The sequence below is a fragment of the Callorhinus ursinus genome, unplaced genomic scaffold (assembly GCF_003265705.2).
Source record: "Callorhinus ursinus isolate GAN/ISIS: 27379988/994484 unplaced genomic scaffold, GSC_fseal_2.0 scaffold2, whole genome shotgun sequence".
Taxonomy (NCBI): Eukaryota; Metazoa; Chordata; class Mammalia; order Carnivora; family Otariidae; genus Callorhinus; species Callorhinus ursinus.
Window position 1 is genome coordinate 33,381,629 of NW_027397064.1, and position 19,631 is coordinate 33,401,259.

The window sequence follows — 19,631 nt, forward strand, 5'->3', positions numbered from 1 at the left end:
TAGGGCTGAAAATAAAAATAATAAAGCCAAATAATTGATTCAATTGGCAAAGGGGAGGAGAAATGGACGATTTTGCAGATAAATCCAGTTAGAATGTGAAGGACAGAGTGGAGAAGGCCCATGAGCCTTGTTCACATACCTCTTCCTGCATTCAAGTTGGCATAATTACTCATGTGACTATTTGTCCCATTGGAATATGAGCTCCTGAGTGAAAGAGACCATAGTTTTGTATTTATGGGGGACTAGAACAATGGGTGGCATTCAGTAGATGATTCACAAATGTTTGTTGAATTGGCGAATGAACAACTGAATGAACTGAAGGAAGTAGGGAGTCTAGTGAGATGGCCACTGAAATATTCCAGTTTTATTTATCCGTTTTTTCCCCAGTGCATTTCTGAAATTCAGCGTAAAGTATTGCAGTATTAAAAAGTATTCAAGCCCAAAATGGGTGGAGTTCCTCCTAGGTACCAGGCACTGTATATGGCTGGTCCTAGCCTTGAGGAGCTTGCACTCTTGCAGCTTAATCTTATCCCCTACAATAAGGATAGCAATCAAACAGCCAGCAACCTCCTTTTCACATCAGCAGGAACCAGAGTTATTTATGGGCTTGCCATTCCTGCAACTTTGAAAGGAATTTTATAATCAGCTTTGGTCACATTTCTCAAATGCTGAGCCGTTCAGAGATACCTTAAAAACAGCTCATTGGTGTACGTTTTGCTTCACTTGCTGGACCACTAATACTATCTACACACTAATGAAGGCACTTCTCTTATGAATCTTCTTGAGGAAGAAAATACTCTTTGTAGACCAGTACCTCTGCATCACGGATAATTCTATAATTTAATTGCCTTTTCTAACATCTACTTTCTGCCAGCAAAAAAATATGCATGAGGTGTTGTCATGTTCTACTTGGCTGACTTTTTGGGAATTAACACCAGGGGTACAAATCAAAATTAACTTTTTTTTTTGGCAGGAAACCAGGATTAGAAGGAATAATGAAGATTTGAAAGTGGAAAAAAATGCAATTTTCATAGAATCATGAGACGTTTAAAGTAGAGAAGATCTCAGAGATAGGCTAGTTGTGGCTTCTCAAACTTTAAAGTACAAAGCACCTAGGAATCTGATCAGAATGCAGAATCTGATTCAGATGCTTGGGGCAGAGCACAAAATTCTGCATTTCTTAATAAGCTCCCGGGTGATGTAGATGCTGCTTATCCAAGGATGTGGTAGGCATAATAATGGCCCCCCAAGACATACATGTCTCAGTCCCCTGGAATCTGTGAATATGTTAGGTTACATGACAAATTAAGGTTGCACAGAATTAAGGTTGTTAGTCAGATGACTTTGAAATGGGGAAATTATCCTGGATTATCTCAGTGGTCCCAATACAGTCACAGGGTCCTTGTAAGTGGAAGGAGGAGGAAGAGAGTCAATGTCAGAGTGATGCAATGTGAAAAAGACCTGACAGGCCATTGCTAAGTCTGAAGATGAAAGGGGCCATGACCAAAGAGTGCAGGCAGCTTCTAGAAGCTAGAAAAAGCAAGAGAACAAATTTTGCACCTAGAGCCTCTAAAGAGGAACACAGGCCTTGCTGACATCTTGATTTTAGCCCAATGATAACCATTTGGACTTCTGATTTCCAGAAATGTAAGATAATCAATTTGTGTTATTTAAAGCTACTAAATTTGTGGTGATTTGCTACAGCAAAAGGAAACTCATACAATGGAGCACAATTTGAGGAGCAAAGGTCTACCCCTTTCTTCTTCCTAATATGGGGATGTCTTTCCCTTGCTTGCCAACTAATGTCTTTTAAAAAAAAATAATGCACCTTCCAGGGGCATCTGGGTGGCTCAGTCGATTAAGCCTCTGCTCAGGTCATGATCTCAGGGCCTGAGATCGAACCCCAGCCCCGTGTTGGGCTCCCTGCTCAGCGGGGAGAGTCTGCTTCTCCTCCCTCCTCCCCCACCTCCCACCCCATATGCTCTCTCTCTCGCTCGCTCAAATAAATAGATCAAATCTTAAAAAAAAATACAAATTCCAAAGAGCAGCACTCCTCACCATACACACATATTTTGAGGGAATTCTAACTATTCATTCAAGCCAGATTTCGTGAGGTAAAGTGACGTGAATCTGACACAATCTTTGCTCCAGGAACTGGCAAAACAGAGGGAAAATAAGGCCAAGTCATAAATAACAACTAAACAAGAGTCATTCTGACAACAAAATCCTCTCTGATTCACATGTTCTCTATGCTTCCTTTCACTACCCCTCTCAGGTTCCCTTTGCTTTTCACCTGGACTCTGGAAAAAGCCTTCTGATTGAATTTTCTGGCTTGGTTTTTACCTCTCTCCAAACCATCTTAAAACAATCACTGCACAATTAATCTCCCCAAAATGGTTGAGCACGTTTATCTGACTGAGGGCAGGAGCCAGCAATGAGAAAGAATTTGAGCAGAGGAAAGACAGGAGATGAATTATGAAACAAAGTCCCAGAGGAAATGAAAACAAATGGTATCAAAACCCATGTGGAAAAGCAAGCTTTGGAAAGGAGTGGAGTTTCTTCTCTCTCATTCTTGGAATTCTGAGAAAGGAAGACATAATGCAAATTTGAGATTGTGAAGAGAAAAATGTAAGGAAACTATTTCCTGAGTGAGAGTTTTAGTGCTTGCTTCGGACCTTAAAAAGTGGGAACAGGTTTAGAGCTGCCTTATAGGGAGGTGAGAGAAGTGGCCTTTATAAATGGAAGAATGAAGAGCAGGAGTGAGGGTCCACGAACACTGGACAGCACAGATTTGTCATGATTTTCCCTAGCACTTCTCAGGAAGCCAGGAGCAGAGAAAAGGAAGGATTCAAGTTACAAACTCTAAGGAACACAGTGGTACATCTTAGGGCTCAGGAGATGGGGACTGAGAATCATAAATGTAGCTGATTGAGGCATCTGTGGTCTAAGAAGGGGGATGATGGGCTGAGCGTAGGGAGAGGCTGAGGGCTGAGGGATCCTGTCAAGAACACAGAGCAGATGTCCAAGAGAGGGAGAGGCTGAGAGAGGCCAATGATAAGAAGGATGTGGCCAGAGAAGGGATGTTAGATACTGCCAGTCCTTGGTCCTCATCTTTTAAAGTGTAAATATAATCATTTTCCTCAAGACCAGCCCTTCACTTTTCTCGAGGAACAAAAGTGTTCCCCAGAATGCCATCTTTTATGGAGTAAATGTATGCTCTTCAGCTTTTTTTTTTTTTTTTTTTAAATCAGTGGTGCTTCCCAAGCTTTTACGCCCCTGGTCAAGCTCCTCTAAGTGTATCTGAAATGTGGTTCTAAAAGAAGCACACTGTAGCAGGAGTGGCTGGATCAGGGCAGAGGACTGTAGGACCTGCACCTGTCCTCGTTGGGCTCCATTTATCCACTAAAGGAATCTAAGATGGCATTAGCACTTAGGAGTCACATCAACTACTGGCTGAAATGGGAGCTTACTTTGCTACTAACACACCCTGGATCGTTTCAGCAACAAGCGTCCCCTGTCCTATACTTGTGCAGCAACTAGAGTGCAAGGGTAGGATTTTGCATTCGTCTTTGTTAAATTTCAATCCGTAAATTCTGACCCATCCCTCAAGCTGGCTGTTATCCCCTGGAACCTTGCTTTTGCCCACCCCCCCAAAACAGGGAATGCATTAGCCATCCCGTCTAACTTTGTATCATTTTGAAAATTAGTTGATATCTTCTATATCTTATCCAAATTGATTTGAAGTTTGGATGGGCCAGAGCTAAGTACAGAGACCAGAGAATTACTAAGAGAACTTCCTTCAGAACTGATGTTTACCTCTTAACCCATGTTCATTTGTTTATTCATTCAGTCAGTCACCATGTACAGACTATGCTGAAAGCTGGACTGCACGCCGTGGCAGGCACACCCCTGACCGGCTTTGGAGTTTATAGCGTAGGAAGGCAGATGTTCGATGAATGTTACAGAAGGGAAAATAAAGACGCTTTGGGTACCAGTAACAAGGGAACCTATTCTAATCTAGAATCAGGGAAGCCCCATCCGAGAAGTGAGGATGAAGGGTGATTAAGGCCAAGAGAGGGCATGGGGGAAGAAATGGAGTGTTCCAAGAAGAACACACAACATCTAGTAATGGACAGGACAGAGTGACTAGAAGCACGTTCAAAGCCAGGATGCTCCAGGACTGTGGGAGGATTAAATGTTAAAAGGAAGGAGATTTCAGATGAAGCTGGATCGAAAAGGCATGGGGCAAAGTTGTGCAGGGCTCTGCAAGCCATCCTTTCATTTTGAGCCTTATTCTAAGGGCAAGCCATTGAATGGTTTTACTCAGAAGAGGAGAGTGACAGTTGCATATTTAAGAAGGTCACCGTTGTTTCTATATAGATGAGCAGCAGGAGGTCAAGTGGATGGCAGGATTCTAATGCAGTGTCCAGGGGACAGAAAATAGACTAAGATGGGGCAGTTTAGAGGCTGACTCACAAATCAGTTGGGAGAAGTGACTGATTGGTGTTTAACTAGATGCAAGGAATGAGGAAGGCGAAAAACTATGGATGAGCCAGGTTTCTGGCTTGACCATTTATGTGATATGGTGTCATTTGAGAGACAAAGAGCCCTGGTAGAGGGGCAGCACTCTACCTGAGGGGTTTGTGAGGTCTCCACATATCCAGATACCTGAAAGCAGCTCAGTCTCTAAAACCGCTGCTCCAAGGAGGATCCGAGCCAGGAAAACAGATTTGGTCACTGTCGGCATCAAATAGCGGTTCTCAGCCCTGGCTGCAAAGTGGAATCATCTGATGAATTTTAAACATATTCCTACACATAGGTCCCATCCTCAACAATTCAATATGGGCCTGGTCATTGATTACTTTTTGTTTTCTTAGTGATTCTAATGTCCATCCAGAAACTGAGAACCATGGATGAGAAACAGAAGGGAAGTCCTAGATAGGTAAGGGACAGTGTGTAAGAAAAAGAGAGTGGCATAGGACAGACCTCTTTTTAGGTATGACTGCTCACCTACCAACTTATTTACTTGAGTGCACTATCTAGTGCACTAAATAATCTCCATTATTTATGCAACATCATAACTTCAAAAGTATCAGTTCTAGTTTAGGACACTTTTTGCTAACTTTAGAGAGGGTATTCCAGATATCTACTGCTTCATAGAGAGTCACCCCAGAACTTTGTGGTTTAAAACAACAATCAACCTGTAATTTTTCAACATTTCTGTGGGTCAGGAATTTGGGAGTTCAGCTGTGTAGGTCTGGCTTGGGGTCTCTGGTGCAGACAGATGGAGGAGGTGGTAGAGCCAAGCAGATGGATGCAGGTGCGGGTGGGGTCTGGCCGGGCATCTCTCTCTCTCTCTCTCTCTCTCTCTCTCTCTCCTTATGTAGACTCAGGTGTTCTCCATGTGGCCTCTCCTTATGGGCTAGTCTGGGCTTCCTCACACCTTGGTGGGCTTAGAACAGTTAGATTGTTTATATAGCAGCCCAGAGGACCAGCATGAGTGTCCCAACTAGTAAGAAAGAGGCTGAATCACCTAGCTTTAGAAGTCACATAGTGTTACCTCCTTTTTACTGCCCTGGTCAACCAGTTCCAAAAACCTACCTAATTTTAAGGGGAGGGGCACAGACCCCACCTCTCAAAGGAAGAAATGTTGTTAAAGCCATTGGAGAATACGACCTACAAACAACCACCACCACCCAGATTTCTTTCCATCAATTCTATAGGTCTACACTTTGTCAAGTCGCTGAACATTTGAGGGGAAAAAAAGAAAATTAATTGAATGGTTGTTGTAATACTAAATGAAAATTGATAGCTTAAAGTTATATAACTTCTTTAATTCCTAGAAATAACCTGATGACTTGTAGAGCAAGAGATACTCAAATGGATTTTCTCCTATCTAAAGAAATAGTAAAATTAATAGTAAAATCAGATAGTAAAAAAAGATAACCAAAGTGTCTTAAATCTTTTAATTTTAGTCCATGATACAATTTTCATATTAGAATTCTGACCTTTAATCTGATACTTGGAGGTTTAAAAAAATCACATGGCTGCTATTAGCAGCAGTGGCCCTCTAATCCATATTGAGATAAGCAATGAGCTTTATACACATTTCATTTCACCCATTTAGCTAGCATGGATTCAGCATATCCCTGCAAGTTTACTATAACTGTGCTTGATTCCTCATATTTTCTCAGAACTACAGTTAGATTTGCACAGAATTTAGAGCAGGGTGAGCCCCTGAGTCCACCGGAAGTGTTTTCAGCCAGCCTGTTACACCCACACAGTATTAGGACTTAGGTAAATATTCTGTCTAGCTACTTTCCCTGATGCATTCCACATTTGGACTTATTAGTGAGCACAGAAAAAGAGGCGATGTTATTTTTACAAGGGATTTTGTTTTTGAGATTTTAATCAGAATAGAAAAGTAAGATGCTTTTAATTGATCTTCTGCTTCTAACTTAGAATATTCAGTAAAAATCTTTTCTCCTTTTCTTTGGAATTTAAGGTCTCCACTTTGGAGGGAAAAGATAATTACTGACATCCACTCTCACTCTGGGGATTTTTTTTCCCTTGCTCATTCACAGAACTTTTCAGATAAAGAGTACCAGGAAGATATAAGTCACGATTACCATTTAATCAATACCAGAATAAAGGAGTTAATTACCTGTTAATCAATACCAGAATAAAGGAGTTAAGTTAATCTCTAAATTATATCAACTGTGGCTATTTTTTCACTGTGGTGTGAAGTAAGGAGACTGTCTAAACGCCACGGAAACCAGGAACACTCACTTTGGGGGAAGTGTATTTGTTTTCACCTACACACTATGCTTTAATTCTAACAGGCTTGACCAATTCAAAAGAGGCGTACTGGTTTAAACATCAGTAAAAAGTCACTGATTGTGACTTGTTTTCCTGGTGATTTTATGAGTTTGTTAGTTTGTTTGCTTTTCCTCTAAAGGCAGCAAAAGGGAGTTAAAACTCTTTTGCACATTCAGTCTTAGTTGAATAGCTAAAATTACAATTTCAGCCAATAAAAAAGCCAAACATTAACAAATGCCCATTGATGGGTAAGTGGATAAAGAAAGGCAGTATGTACATACGATGGAATACTCTTCGGCCCTAAAAAAAAGAGAAGGAAATCCTGTCTTATGTGGACCACACTGATGAACTCTGAGGACATTCTGCTAAGTGAAATAAGCCAGACACAGGAAGAATGCGGCATGAGTCCACTCATATGAGGTCTCTAAACAAACAGTCAAGCTCATACAGGAGCAGAGAGTAAGAACAGGGCTTGCCAGAGTCTGGGGGAAAAGAGAGTGGGAAGTTGCTTTTCAATGGGTAGAAGGTTTCGGTTTTGCAAGATGATTAATTTCTAGGGATGTGCTGTGCGACACTGTGCCTATGGTTAATAAAGCATTGTACACTTAAAGAGGGTAGATCTCATGCCAAATGTCCTTACCACAATAAGAGAAAAAAATGTTAGCTTTAGGTTATGCAATTGATCCCCATCATCATTTCAATCCTTTTTTTACGATAGTTATCTTCAAGGATTGAGGAGCAGAGCTCTGAAGGGTCTGCACACAGGGTAACATCAGAAATGCCCTACCAGTGAACCATAAATGGACTTTAGAGCTGGTTTAATCAAATTTCTTGATGTTACAAGAAACTGAGTACAGAGAGGTTATGTCCTACACTTGAACTGAGGCAGCTCATTTGTATCAGAGCTAAGACTGCCTCCAGGCTCTCCGACCCGTGACGCAGTCCATCTTGTCGGTCTTGTAAGACACCTCTAAGGTGGGAAAGACCATGAATTTATCCAACATTAGAGTTAGAAAGGATTTGGAAATCCACTGCATGAATTCCCTCATTTGGCAGATAAAGAAACTGAAGTCCAGAGAGGTATCTACCAAAGGATACATGGTTTTTCAGCAGAATTAACATGTTTTGTTTCCTGACATGTGATTAGAAATAGAGTATATTTTTAATAGAAAATAGGACCCCCAAATTATTATTTGCTGGAGAAGTTAATACTCCCTATACTAGTGGCAGTATGGCTCAGCTGGCTAAGGGAGGGGAAATCCTGGAGTTTGCATGTTAATTTACTAATTAACAGTAGTTCTCAAACATTTTATTAATTCTCTTCAATGAATATATAAATCTCATGCTTTTCTCTTAAGTGAGTGAATTTCAAAATATGTATTTGTTTTCTTTTTTATTATAAAATGTTGTTGTACTCTAGAATATCGTGATGCTATGGAAATTTCTTGCTGCGGGAAGGCGAACAGAACCCAAGCCACAGTCCCCACAGGATGCTCCCAGCCAGTGACTGTGGTGGCAGGCAGTAGTGGAAGTTCATTTCTAAGGGATGCAGGGCTTACCCAGTGGGCAGGTTCGGCCCCAGGACTCCCCATCATCGGAAACGTCCTTAAAACTGCACTCCAAGCTCAGACTCTTCCTACCAGGCTTTTCCTTTCCTTTCTTCTCCCTCTCTTTCAAAGACGCCAGACCTGCATGGAAGTGTGTAGACTCTCCCTGCTTGCTCAGGCTTCCTCTCCCTTCTCTTTTATAAGCACTCCCTCACTGCCCCGAGCCCCAAGAAATCTCTTGCTCATCTAATCCCATACTGGCATCTGCTTCTTGGAGGACTCAAATGAACACAAATAAGCTTTTTCTAATTACTCCTCTCTTTCCCTACTGACTTTCCAGTGCTTGCCCCAAACCAGGGTGGCATGGTCCACTCCCTCCTCCCTTCTTCCTAATAGCTGAGAACCACCATTACAGAATCTTGGCTCAGTTATCTAGCTAAATATTGATTAACAAATATTTTAGGGACATAAACTTTATGATATTACTATTACAGGAGCCCTTAAATACACAACTAATTTAAAAAGTCCATTTGTGTTTATAAGGAACAAGTAATCAAGTTGTAGAGGAAGGACTTATAGAGAAAGAGTGGCTTCAATAATAACATAAGCAGCACACTTTTAAGTGCTGAATCTATCTAATCTAATCTAATCTAACATATCTGGACAGATTTTTAGTGCTCAAGTTCAGAAGAAAAGAAACCACTGTAGCCTTGTCATTTTTAAAAATCTGTATCAACTGGATAATTTAATACGAAGGATCATTGTGAGAAATAGCTAGAATATTGGTGAAGTGCCCATAAATTCCAAGGGATCGCCAAGAGAGGTAACTTTTCCCCTGCTGCCAAAGGGTTTTCATTTTTGGCGTGCTCCTGTGCACTTTAGCATTAACCATCTATGTTACATACACCTCTCAGCCATGGTGCAAGAGGGGCTCCTTTTCCAGCAAAAGGCTAGAAGGAGGAGGACAAGAGAAGCAGGGCAGAAACACTGTGAATTCCAATCATGTAGCTCGGAGGAAGCAATGTGATGCTAATCCTGCAATAGTAAATTTCTTCTTATCCCCTGAAACTGATGCTGACATTTCCATTTATTCATTCAGTTCCTTTAGACTCCCTGTCAAATCTCTTCTGGTTGCCAAGCAACAATAACAGCAGTTCTGTACATAAGCATTAGGCAATAACTGTTGTCAATGTTTCTCCTTTCTTTGAAAGGGAAATTTAATGACCCCTTCCTATGAGAAAATAATGACAAGAACCTGTCCATGGTGAAAGCTGAAAGCCGTTTGTGTGGTTCGTGTTTTTGCTGTTTGAATCCAAGGACTGGGCTCAGTTGATTTGCACATCCTTACAAAATTATGAAATTAAGATTTGCCCCAAAGCTTGCATGATTTGGTCTTTAAAAACAACTACGTATCATACACCTGAAACTAATATAACACTGTATGTTAGCTATACTGGAATTAAACAAACAAACACAACAGCATATCATTAAAACTGTCCCACATCCTATGAAATAAGTCCGCTGTTAAATGAAGTTAGTATCTTACAGGTGCTCTGATCCTGCTAAAATTTCTTTAATCAGATGCTTGGATTTTTCCGACCATACCCCACCTCACATAAAGACTTGAACTATATTTCAGTACACTGTAAAACACAGATCAAGATAGTGACAGGAAAAAAAATAATAAAATGGGACATCTGCCCACCTGTTGAGGACAGACTCTAGGACACACAGTTTGTCTCGGTCATCTGCAGAAATGAGCCCTCTCTGTCCTCAAGGTAGACTAGAGGCTCTTCTCGCCTTTTCTATTCTTCGTTCTTCATTTTAATGACTATGATAATTGTTTACACCCAATTTACCTCCGTAATGTTAACAGCTCTAAGAGCTATTCACACGAAGTGGTACAGGTCAGCAAGGATATTCTAGGCTAAGCTAGTCCCCATTTCCATATCATTCTGTTTTCCAGGCCTCACAGATTTTTTGTGAGGCTCACCAACAGCTATGAAATTTTTGTTTGAAAAAGTCAAGTCCAGTTTTATGTTCTTTTTCTCATTTGGGCTTTTTATTTATTTTTTTCTAATCTCGGTTCTATGTAAATTTGTATTTTGAGTTCCAAACAAAAATGTTAAAAAGCTCCTCTTCCATTTTTTAAGTTGTAAACTAAATAGATGAGCTCCCCTCAGATCTTTTAGAGTTTACATAATTAAGAGTTCATAAAGCTCAATTTATCATTGTATCTGCTGACTCTGTTAGGTGGTATTATTACCACGGCCGGTCTACAGATTAGGAAACTGAGGCCCAGAAAAGTTAGGTGACTTGTTCCAGACTGTTAGTAACCGGGGGGCTGGTAATCTCTGCCTCTGTCTCTGAACTCCATGACCTTACCTCACTGGAGATCACTTCCTCAGCATACAAGGTTTCCTCAGGTTGCTTAGGGATCACTCTTTGTTAGAATTAGTTATCAGTCCATACCTGGACAGTCAGCGAATATTATTTTGTAACCCCATTTTATAAGCAAGTATCCTCTCTGCTTTCGATAACAGAATTGCATTCTATTTAAACTGATTTATAATAATGCATGAAAATATCTGACTAAAAATTTTATTTTGCCTATGCCTGTTCTAATAATTTTTTAGTTCAGAATTACATATAAAATTTCATAAATTAGCTTGACAATCTAGTGTTTTACGTGAGAAATAATATAATAGTCACTACTGAGACCCTATCCTTAATTCATCCATGAGTTTCTAGTACTGAACTTCTTTTTTTATTATCATTATTTTTAAAAGATTTTATTTATTTATTTGAGAGAGAAAAAGAGATCATACAAGCAGGGGGAGGGGCAGAGGGAGATGAAGAAGCAGATTCCCCACTGAGCAGCAAGCACGATGTGGGGCTTGATCCCAGGACCCTGAGATCATGACCTGAGCCAAAGGCAGATGCTTAACTGACTGAGCCAGCCAGGTGCCCTTCTAGTATTGAAATTCTTAAAAAAATATGTCATTTAGAAAAGAGTTGTAAAAAGTGAGTATGTCCAAAATATAAGGTCCCTGATTAGTGTAAAGATTTTGTTCTGGTATCTTTCCTTAACAAAGTGAGATGTGGAGATGTTTTTTCTTCCTTTTTTTTTTTTGGTACATCAGGATATGACTAGTTTTACTCACCAAAGGACCTCACTTGTTATGGTGAAACCTTCCTGAGGCCACCTGTATTTGATAACCATCTTATAAAGATGTTGCTTTTTTGCAGAACTACAAATTAGTCAACCTATGTAACCCTACTTTCTGTTTTAAGAAGCAATTTAAAACTTGCTTTATTTAATAGCAAAGAGTATCAAAATAAGATGACAATTCCATTAACCTATATTTCAGTTTTCCAGAAGGCTCGAGATTTTGCAAAATGTTGTGAATGGGAAATGTAGTCTCTAAAGAGCTTATCTATTCAAGTAGGCATGTTCATTCATTCATTATCCATTCATTTATCCAATTGTATTTGGGGGTCAACTATGTGTCAAAACCAAGAATATGAAGATAAGAGAGGCCCAATCCCTGCCCCCAAGGAGCACACAGTCTCGCATGGGCAGATGACAACTAACAATCACAATCTGAATAATGGTTTTGGTACAGAAAGCAGATGCTCAAAGGAGAACAGGAGGGCACGAGAATTCAGGTGAAGCAGGAAGAAAGACAAGGGAGATATTCCTCTGAAAGAGCTCCTGAAAGGGAAGTGAATGAGGGCCAGGTTCCTGAGGAGGACACTCCCCATATAGAGTAAACTGCCTTTGCAAAGGCCCACAGGCAGAACATTCAACGTCAGGATGGTGGCACGGAAGGGGGCGTGCGGGAAAGCAACAATAAACAAGATGTAAAGGAAGACAGGGTCAGATCTCAGAGGACGTACTGAGACTGAATTTGGAGTCCAAGATACTTCCAATTTAAATCCTTACAGTTATAATCCACTAATATAAAGATATTTTAAAATGAAACAGCCACAGAGAGTGTCAATTGTGAATTTCTGTTGTCTTGGATATTAAACCTTAAGTTCTTAGTTTCTCCTTTGGACTAAAAGCTGCCCGAGGACAGAAATGATTTCCTCACCAAAGTACCTACTCCTTTTCAATTCATCCAACAGTGGATCCACGCTAGGTAACTGATGAGCTCATTTCAGCACAAGGCTTTTGTTAAGTATTAATTTCCCACAGTCCTCGGCTAGGTATTTACAAGAATACTGCACAGATCTGTTCTCAGGTCTCTAAAAGCTTGTAATTGATAATTTAAGACATAACAGTTGTGATTATTCTTAATTTCCAGAACTAAAATGTCATTGCTCATGTGACAGAGAAACAAACTAATCATACAAAGGCCATAAAAGCTAATAACTAAAGGAAATAAATGTACTAAAACAAATCAATGTAAAATTATAAATGATCAGAATTTTCAGTTGCTTATTATGATTTATTTTATTGAGTTGAGAAATCTATTAACCTTTTGATATAGGAAGATGGAATTTACTAACCGAGTTAGAGGAGTTCTACTTTCATTGTCATGCAGATTGATAATATTTACAACTTAAACATCACCCTCTTTCAAAATAATGCCCGCGCTTTGATAAGTCACTGAAGTGCAATGGCAAAAACACCAACTACTGTTAACCTTCCTGTGCATATATGACAGTGATCACGACAAGTGGATGGATGTGGCGCCTAAGCCAATGCATGGAGCATTCACACTGAACCTCTGTGGTCTGGGAGCTGACAGATCAGCCTCCTTCCCTTTACTGGCTGGATGCCACCTCTGTTTTGTTTTTGCTTGTTTATTTGTTTGTTTTTAAAGGTTTTATTTTTTTTTTTTTAAGATTTTATTTAGTTATTTGAGAGAGAGACACAGCAAGAGAGGGAACACAAGCAGAGGGAGTGGGAGAGGGAGAAGCAGGCTTCCTGCCGAGCAGGGAGCCCAATGTGGGGCTCGATCCCAGGACCCCGGGATCATGACCTGAGCCGAAGGCAGACGCTTAACGACTGAGCCACCCAGGCGCCGTGCCACCTCTGTTTTGAATAAGACACTCTTACTGCTGAGCCTACCATATTGGTCTGTCCAACTAGCCATGCTTGGCAAAGAATCAATTACTATGACTCGGATTCTTTAAAGTGCTTTTCCTTCCCATAACCCAACTTTAGGAGCTGTCCAATCCATCCATCAATAGACACTTGGAAAGGGGCCAATCCTTGGTCAGCACTGTGGTGCTGGACCCAACTTCTCAAACCGGAAAACACAGTCTCACCTAAGAATGTGACTAGGAGTCAGAAAGAATGTGAAGCCCTGATGTAAAAGGGGCACATCTTTCTGCTCTTCTTTGCTCAATTCTCAATAAGTAAAAACAACTTTGTACTAAAATGATATATGGAATATATTACAGAATACAATGACTAAAAAATTTGCATCAACTTCTATGATAATCACATAAGACTCCAAATAAACTGTATGTTGTGGAAAAAGTTTTTTGCCATGTTTTCAGAGACCTGGGGTCACAGGTTTGTTCTTCTGTGCCCTGGGGGTACTTTGGTGGAAAACTCTGGGATGTAGAAGTGCAGTGCAAAGAGGCCAGGCTTTAGAACCAGACACAGCTGAGTGTGAATCCCTACTCCTCCACGTTTCCTGAAAGTCTGACTTTGACCAAGTCACTGCACCTTAAGCCTCCATGTCCTCAGAATGTTATTTAATATGAAGATCTATAAAATAGGTAGCAAGTAGTTGACGGAGCCAGGGTGAGCTCTAAAAAAAATATCACACAGGGGTACCTGGGTGGCTCAGTCGGTTAAGTGTCTGCCTTTGGCTCAGGTCATGATCCCAGGGTCCTGGGATCGAGTCCCACATCGGGCTCCCTGCTCCGCGGGAAGCCTGCTCCTCCCTCTCCCACTCCCCCTGCTTGTGTTCCCTCTCTCGCTGTGTCTCTCTGTGTCAAATAATAAATAAATAAAATCTTTAGAAAAAAAATTAAAAAAAAATATCACACAAGTCATGCTCCTGCTTAAAACCTTTCAGCAGTGACTTTTGTCCTTTGAGTAAGCGCTACATGGCTCCATCTCAGATTCTAAATCTTCTGGGGCACAGACCCTCTTTGGCAGTCTGGTGAAGCCTACGAGGTCTTTCTTAGAATGTTTTAAATAAAATACATATGATTATAAAGGCAACCACCATTCATATTGAAATAAAAAACTATGCCACAGTAATAACTGTGCTCCTTTATTAACATCGAATAACGTGATGTAGCAGCAGTTTCAGTAACTATAGTAATTCTGAAGTAGTGATGAACAAACAACATTTTTCAGGAGATCTGTAACAAATGTAATTTGATTTGAAAGTATCTGTGACTTCTAGTTGTGAAAGTCACAGATACTCCTGCTGCAAATGTGGATTTTTTTCCTCCACCTGCATTCATGATTGAAGGAGATGCTAAATTTCATCTAGATGCGAGGGAAGATGAAAATGTATTTTTCTTCATGCCAGTCTGTGGAACCCTGGATTCCACCCACGGATCCTGTGGAGGCCCAGGAACACAGGCAAAGAGCCAATGTTCTACCCACGCTGGCTCCCGCCGCGCTCACTGATCTCATCTCCCCCTACCATCCCTCTGCCCACCACACTCTGGCAACGCTGACCACTCGATCTCCAAACACATTAAATTGCCCCGCCTCAGAGCTTTTGCTTTTCTATCTGGAATGCTCTGCCCTTGGCTCTTTGCATGGTGTTTCTTTCCTGTTGTCTTCATCTCAGCTCAAGTGTCATCTCCTCTGAGAGGGCTGCCCTGACCAACCCCACCTAAGGTACCCCTCCCCCAGCCATCCTTATTGTACCACTATCTGAAATGATTGTGTGGATTTATATGGTCTCAAAATGGACTCTCCGTTTCCCTGTCCTAAAAAGCAAGCAACATGGGAGCAGGAACCTCATCTACATGTTCAGCGCCATAATCCCAGCATCTAGGACAGTGTTTGGCACAAAGGAGGAGTCCAATACATCTTTGCCAAATGAAAGAAAAAAACTGGGGACTCCACAAATGCTACCGCTCCCATCCTTCACTCTGTGTTTTAGGTACTGTGAGGAAACAACGACGTGAAAGACAAACTCCTGCCCTCAAGTAGTTTACAATCTAGTGGAGGTGGGAGGTGGCCCTGTGGAAGGTGGAGAGGCCTTCCTACTCTGCTGTACAACCATGGACAAATCTCTCGTAGGGCCTCAGTCTCCACAGTGCCAGATGAATGGCTTGGACAAATTTATCTCCATGGTCTCATATGGTCTATGCTTTATGATCATGAGGAGCTAACAGAGTAAGGTAGTATACATGGGAAGTGAGGGGTTTTGAAACCCCAAGGGGAGGAAACTCCACAGAGGAGGACAAGACTCGGAAGGGCTTTCAAGTGTAATCAGCCCCCAACAAATAATGAGAAGGGGGGATTTTCAGAGTAACGAACTGTCCGTGTTGAAAGAAACGTTACAGGTTATCCAGCACAACCACTAGGTAATGCTGTGGCCATCTCTCTATGAGGCCATTTCTGGGGATGTAACATAATACCCCAGCCCTCAGATGTAACCCAGTATGAGCTGTACAAGGGCACTGCCTGGGTTCAAATCCCAGCTCTGGAGCTCACTAGCTATATGGACTTAGACTAATTACTTAACTTTCCGGTGTCTCAGTTCTCCCCCCTGTAAAATGAGAATAACAATACTATTAACTTCGTGGGGTTATGGTCAAGATTAAGTGAGAAAATGAATATAATATGCTTAACATACATTCGGCAAATGCTCATTAGGATTCTCTCTGTTGAGTGGTTTTCTAGTGCGTCAAACTTACTATGTATCCCCCAAAACCATTTTTCCCTTCTTCCGTTGTAACTGAATTTTTACTAGCTAGAGACTATCCAGTTTGGAGTTTCTACAGCCAATGTATAAGTATATCATACCTTTTCCTTGACATTCACATGCGTATTGAGTTCAGCCATCTTGCTTCTAGTGGAATGAGCCCTATAAAGAAGGGAAAAAAGGTTAAAGTTTTTTAAAATTGAACTTTTCAATGTGTTACTTTCATGCTTTCTCCCAACGTAGTAAACAATTCCGTTCAGCCATAATCATAAATACCATTTTAGAATGTAAAAATCCGTTCAAGCTAAGCCTTTGTTTTAGATATGTTCAAAAAGCATGTCACGGTAACTCTAGAAGACAATGTAAAGTCTTTTATTCATACTGTATGGACATGAAAAAGGACAAAGACAGATGGGTGTGCACCCAAACTGTGTTTCTTACTGAGTAAAAGAAAGGTGGTCAAGAACAGGGGGAGGAGGAAAAGCGTGCCTGTTTTAACTGAGCATTGTCATCCCAATCTTTGCTGCCCCAAACCCTTATTTGCCTCTAGTTAAAATAACCAACATTTAACGAGTCTTTCCTGCATATACGTAACTATACCAAAGCTCTCAAGGAAAAAACAGAATAAATGATTCCAGATTCAAACATAAGAAACACTGTCCATAACTGTTTATAAACTGGCTTTTTCACCTATCAACATATGACCATCCCTCCAGACAAAGGCGTATCTATATATTCCCTCACCATAACTTTAATGACCATCAATTCATGACCTCTATCAAATGGAGGGTTAAAATTGCCTATAATCTTTCTGTCTCCCTAAACTCTTTAGGTTTTCTACCTCTGGTGTCCAATCTTCTTTGTGAAGTGACCCACTCAGGGAAGATCTCTATTCTTAATAAGAAGTGGTGGTGTTTTCTTTCTTCTCATCTGGTCTAAATCTTTCACCATTATTATGGAAGACAGAACTTAAGTCTTTAATAGTTTCAATCTCTTTTTTGGAATAGAGCATAAATGACTTAAATGGGCAAACAGATTGGTTCAGAAATTAGCAGCAGGATAGGCCAAGATATCGATATACTCCCTATTTGCATGTTTAACGCTTTTTGTCAAGCAAGAACCACTGAAACTCTATCTTATATTCTTTTTGACTCATGCTACAATGAGAGTATCTAGAGTTGATACATTTCCGGGATAACTTGCAATAACACTCTGATTTCTCCACACTATTTTCTTTTAAACTTAGGTCTTAAATAAAACATACATTCAGATCCATTATCTTTTGTTGATTTAGGATGAAAGCCTGGCGATATGTAATCTTAACCCTACTACCACTCAAATAGGAAATCCACACAGATATATTATTATATATTATCAGATATATAAACAGTAAGATTTCATTTTCATAAGTTTCCAAATGATAATGCCACTCACACATGCATTTGGGCACACTAGCAAAAGAGACTCGGAGAACTCGATCCCCAGTAAGACAGCTCGTTTCCATATGCTCTGCAGAGTGTCCGTGCCATTGAATACAGCTCCCATTTAAATAACTGTCCCAAATGGCAAATTCAACATGCTCTGACTTGGCATATGGGAGAAAGCAAATAATACTAGCTGGGGAGGGGGGCAGCCTGGGTGGCACGGGCATTTAGGTGACCCACTTTTGGGTTTTGGCTCAGGTCGTGATCTCAGGGGCATGCGATTGAGTCCTGAGTTTGGCTCCAAGCTCAGCAGGGAGTCTTCCTGAGATTCTCTGCCCCTCCCCCTGCACTGTATTGTCGCTCTCTCTCTCAAATAAATAAATAAATCTTTAAAAAAAAAATACTAGCTGGCAAATAATACCTGAATTTTACTCTCATTTATTGCTCCTCCTGAGAGTTACTGGTAACAGAGAATGGGATTATTTTCTGATGGTTGATTTTCTTATTCAAATGTAAGTTTTGGCATGTAAACACACACTGTGTACACCCATGGATTTTTCTGCACATGACAGTGTGTGTGTGAGAGAGAGAGAGAGAGAGAGGAAACAAGGATGGGGGAGGGGCGGATATGGGTTATACCTATGGAACTATGAAGGATCAAGGGTGACAGCTGGATTTAGTGTTATTTGTTAGGATAGATCTGTGAGCCACAACTCCTTTCATTAGACTAGATTAGCTAAATCTTCTGGACACATCTAATCTTGCCATTATAGATGTGTGAAATCTGATAGAAAAAGCATTTTGTTTTTGTTTTGCTTTGATGTCTAGGATTTGGGTGTGAAGCATTTTCTAAGGCTGGAGTGTTATAATCCACAGAGGAATCAGGGAAGAATTCCATTGAGGACAGAAAATTTCTGAGATCTGAGAAGGCTGTAGCACTGAATTGTGTGCTATATTTGTAGACGAAAAACATACACATATATATGTACCTTTCTTTTAATTAATATATATACTTATATATATCTCCTTGGCAATTCCCTTTCTCTTTGACCTCAAAGTCTAACTCAAGAAGACTCTTCTTTGGTAGTGGTGCCAGTGGATTAATTACATTTTGTGTGTGTGTGTGTGTGTGTGTATGTGTGTGTGTGTAAGGAAAAGCTGGCTGTGAGGATGGAAAGGGGTTATTATAGGTCTCTCAGATGGAAAGATAAGATAAAGATATTGGTAGGGGCTGTTCTTTGCCCGTCTTATTTTCTTAATCCTTCTTGCCTGTGTGGAGCACTGCGTCTACAGGCTCTACCTTCCAGGTGGATTCCAATGCCCTCTCCACAGCAAGGCTTTCTGCTGGCTGGCGTATAACAGAGAGATGGGGGAATCAGCTATAGTTCCAGTTATGGAAACTAGATGAAGGATATTAGTCTGAATAGAAATTTGGTTTGCCTTAAAGAATTAAGAGTTTAAATGGCTAGACAGTCAAACTGAGTTCTATCGCTAAGGACAAACGTTAGGGCAAGGTTGATCATCAGTGTGCTGAAGGTCCTTGTTAAATGTCCACACCCTCAGTTTGACACCAGTCCTTCTGGATTATTCCGAAGCACACCTCACAGTGGCATGCCATCCTATGCTCCTTACCTTTCCTGAGCTGACTTTCTCTCCCCTATGAAAATGAAACTGTGCTGTGCCTCTATTCTTTTGGGATTCTGTTTTCTGCCATGAACTCCATCTGGACAGTCTGATCAATTTGATCTGAATCTTAATTGTTTAACTTATTTTTAAATTTTATTTATTTATTTGTCAGAGAGAGAGCGAACACAAGCAGGAGGAGGAGCAGGCTCCCCGCTAAGCAAGGAACCCAATGCAGGACTCGATCCCAGGACCCTGGAATCATAACCTGAGTCAAAGGCAGACGCTTAACGACTGAGCCACCCAGGCATCCCTCAATTGTTTAACTTAGATAGTTAAAGAACTTTTCCTCTAGGACA

At 40.7% G+C, this 19,631-nt stretch overlaps 1 protein-coding gene across 6 annotated transcripts in view; it reads right to left on the bottom strand.

Annotated features, from left to right (window-relative positions):
• Positions 1-19,631, bottom strand: part of SPATS2L (spermatogenesis associated serine rich 2 like) — a 160,855-nt gene that overhangs the window by 64,662 nt on the left and 76,562 nt on the right. For all 6 annotated transcript variants that reach the window (XM_025893937.2, XM_025893930.2, XM_025893953.2 and 3 more), the window contains one exon: positions 16,327-16,387. In XM_025893937.2, the coding sequence (XP_025749722.1) occupies positions 16,327-16,365 (39 nt within the window). In that variant the 5' untranslated portion in view covers positions 16,366-16,387. The remainder of the gene's footprint in view (positions 1-16,326; positions 16,388-19,631) is intronic.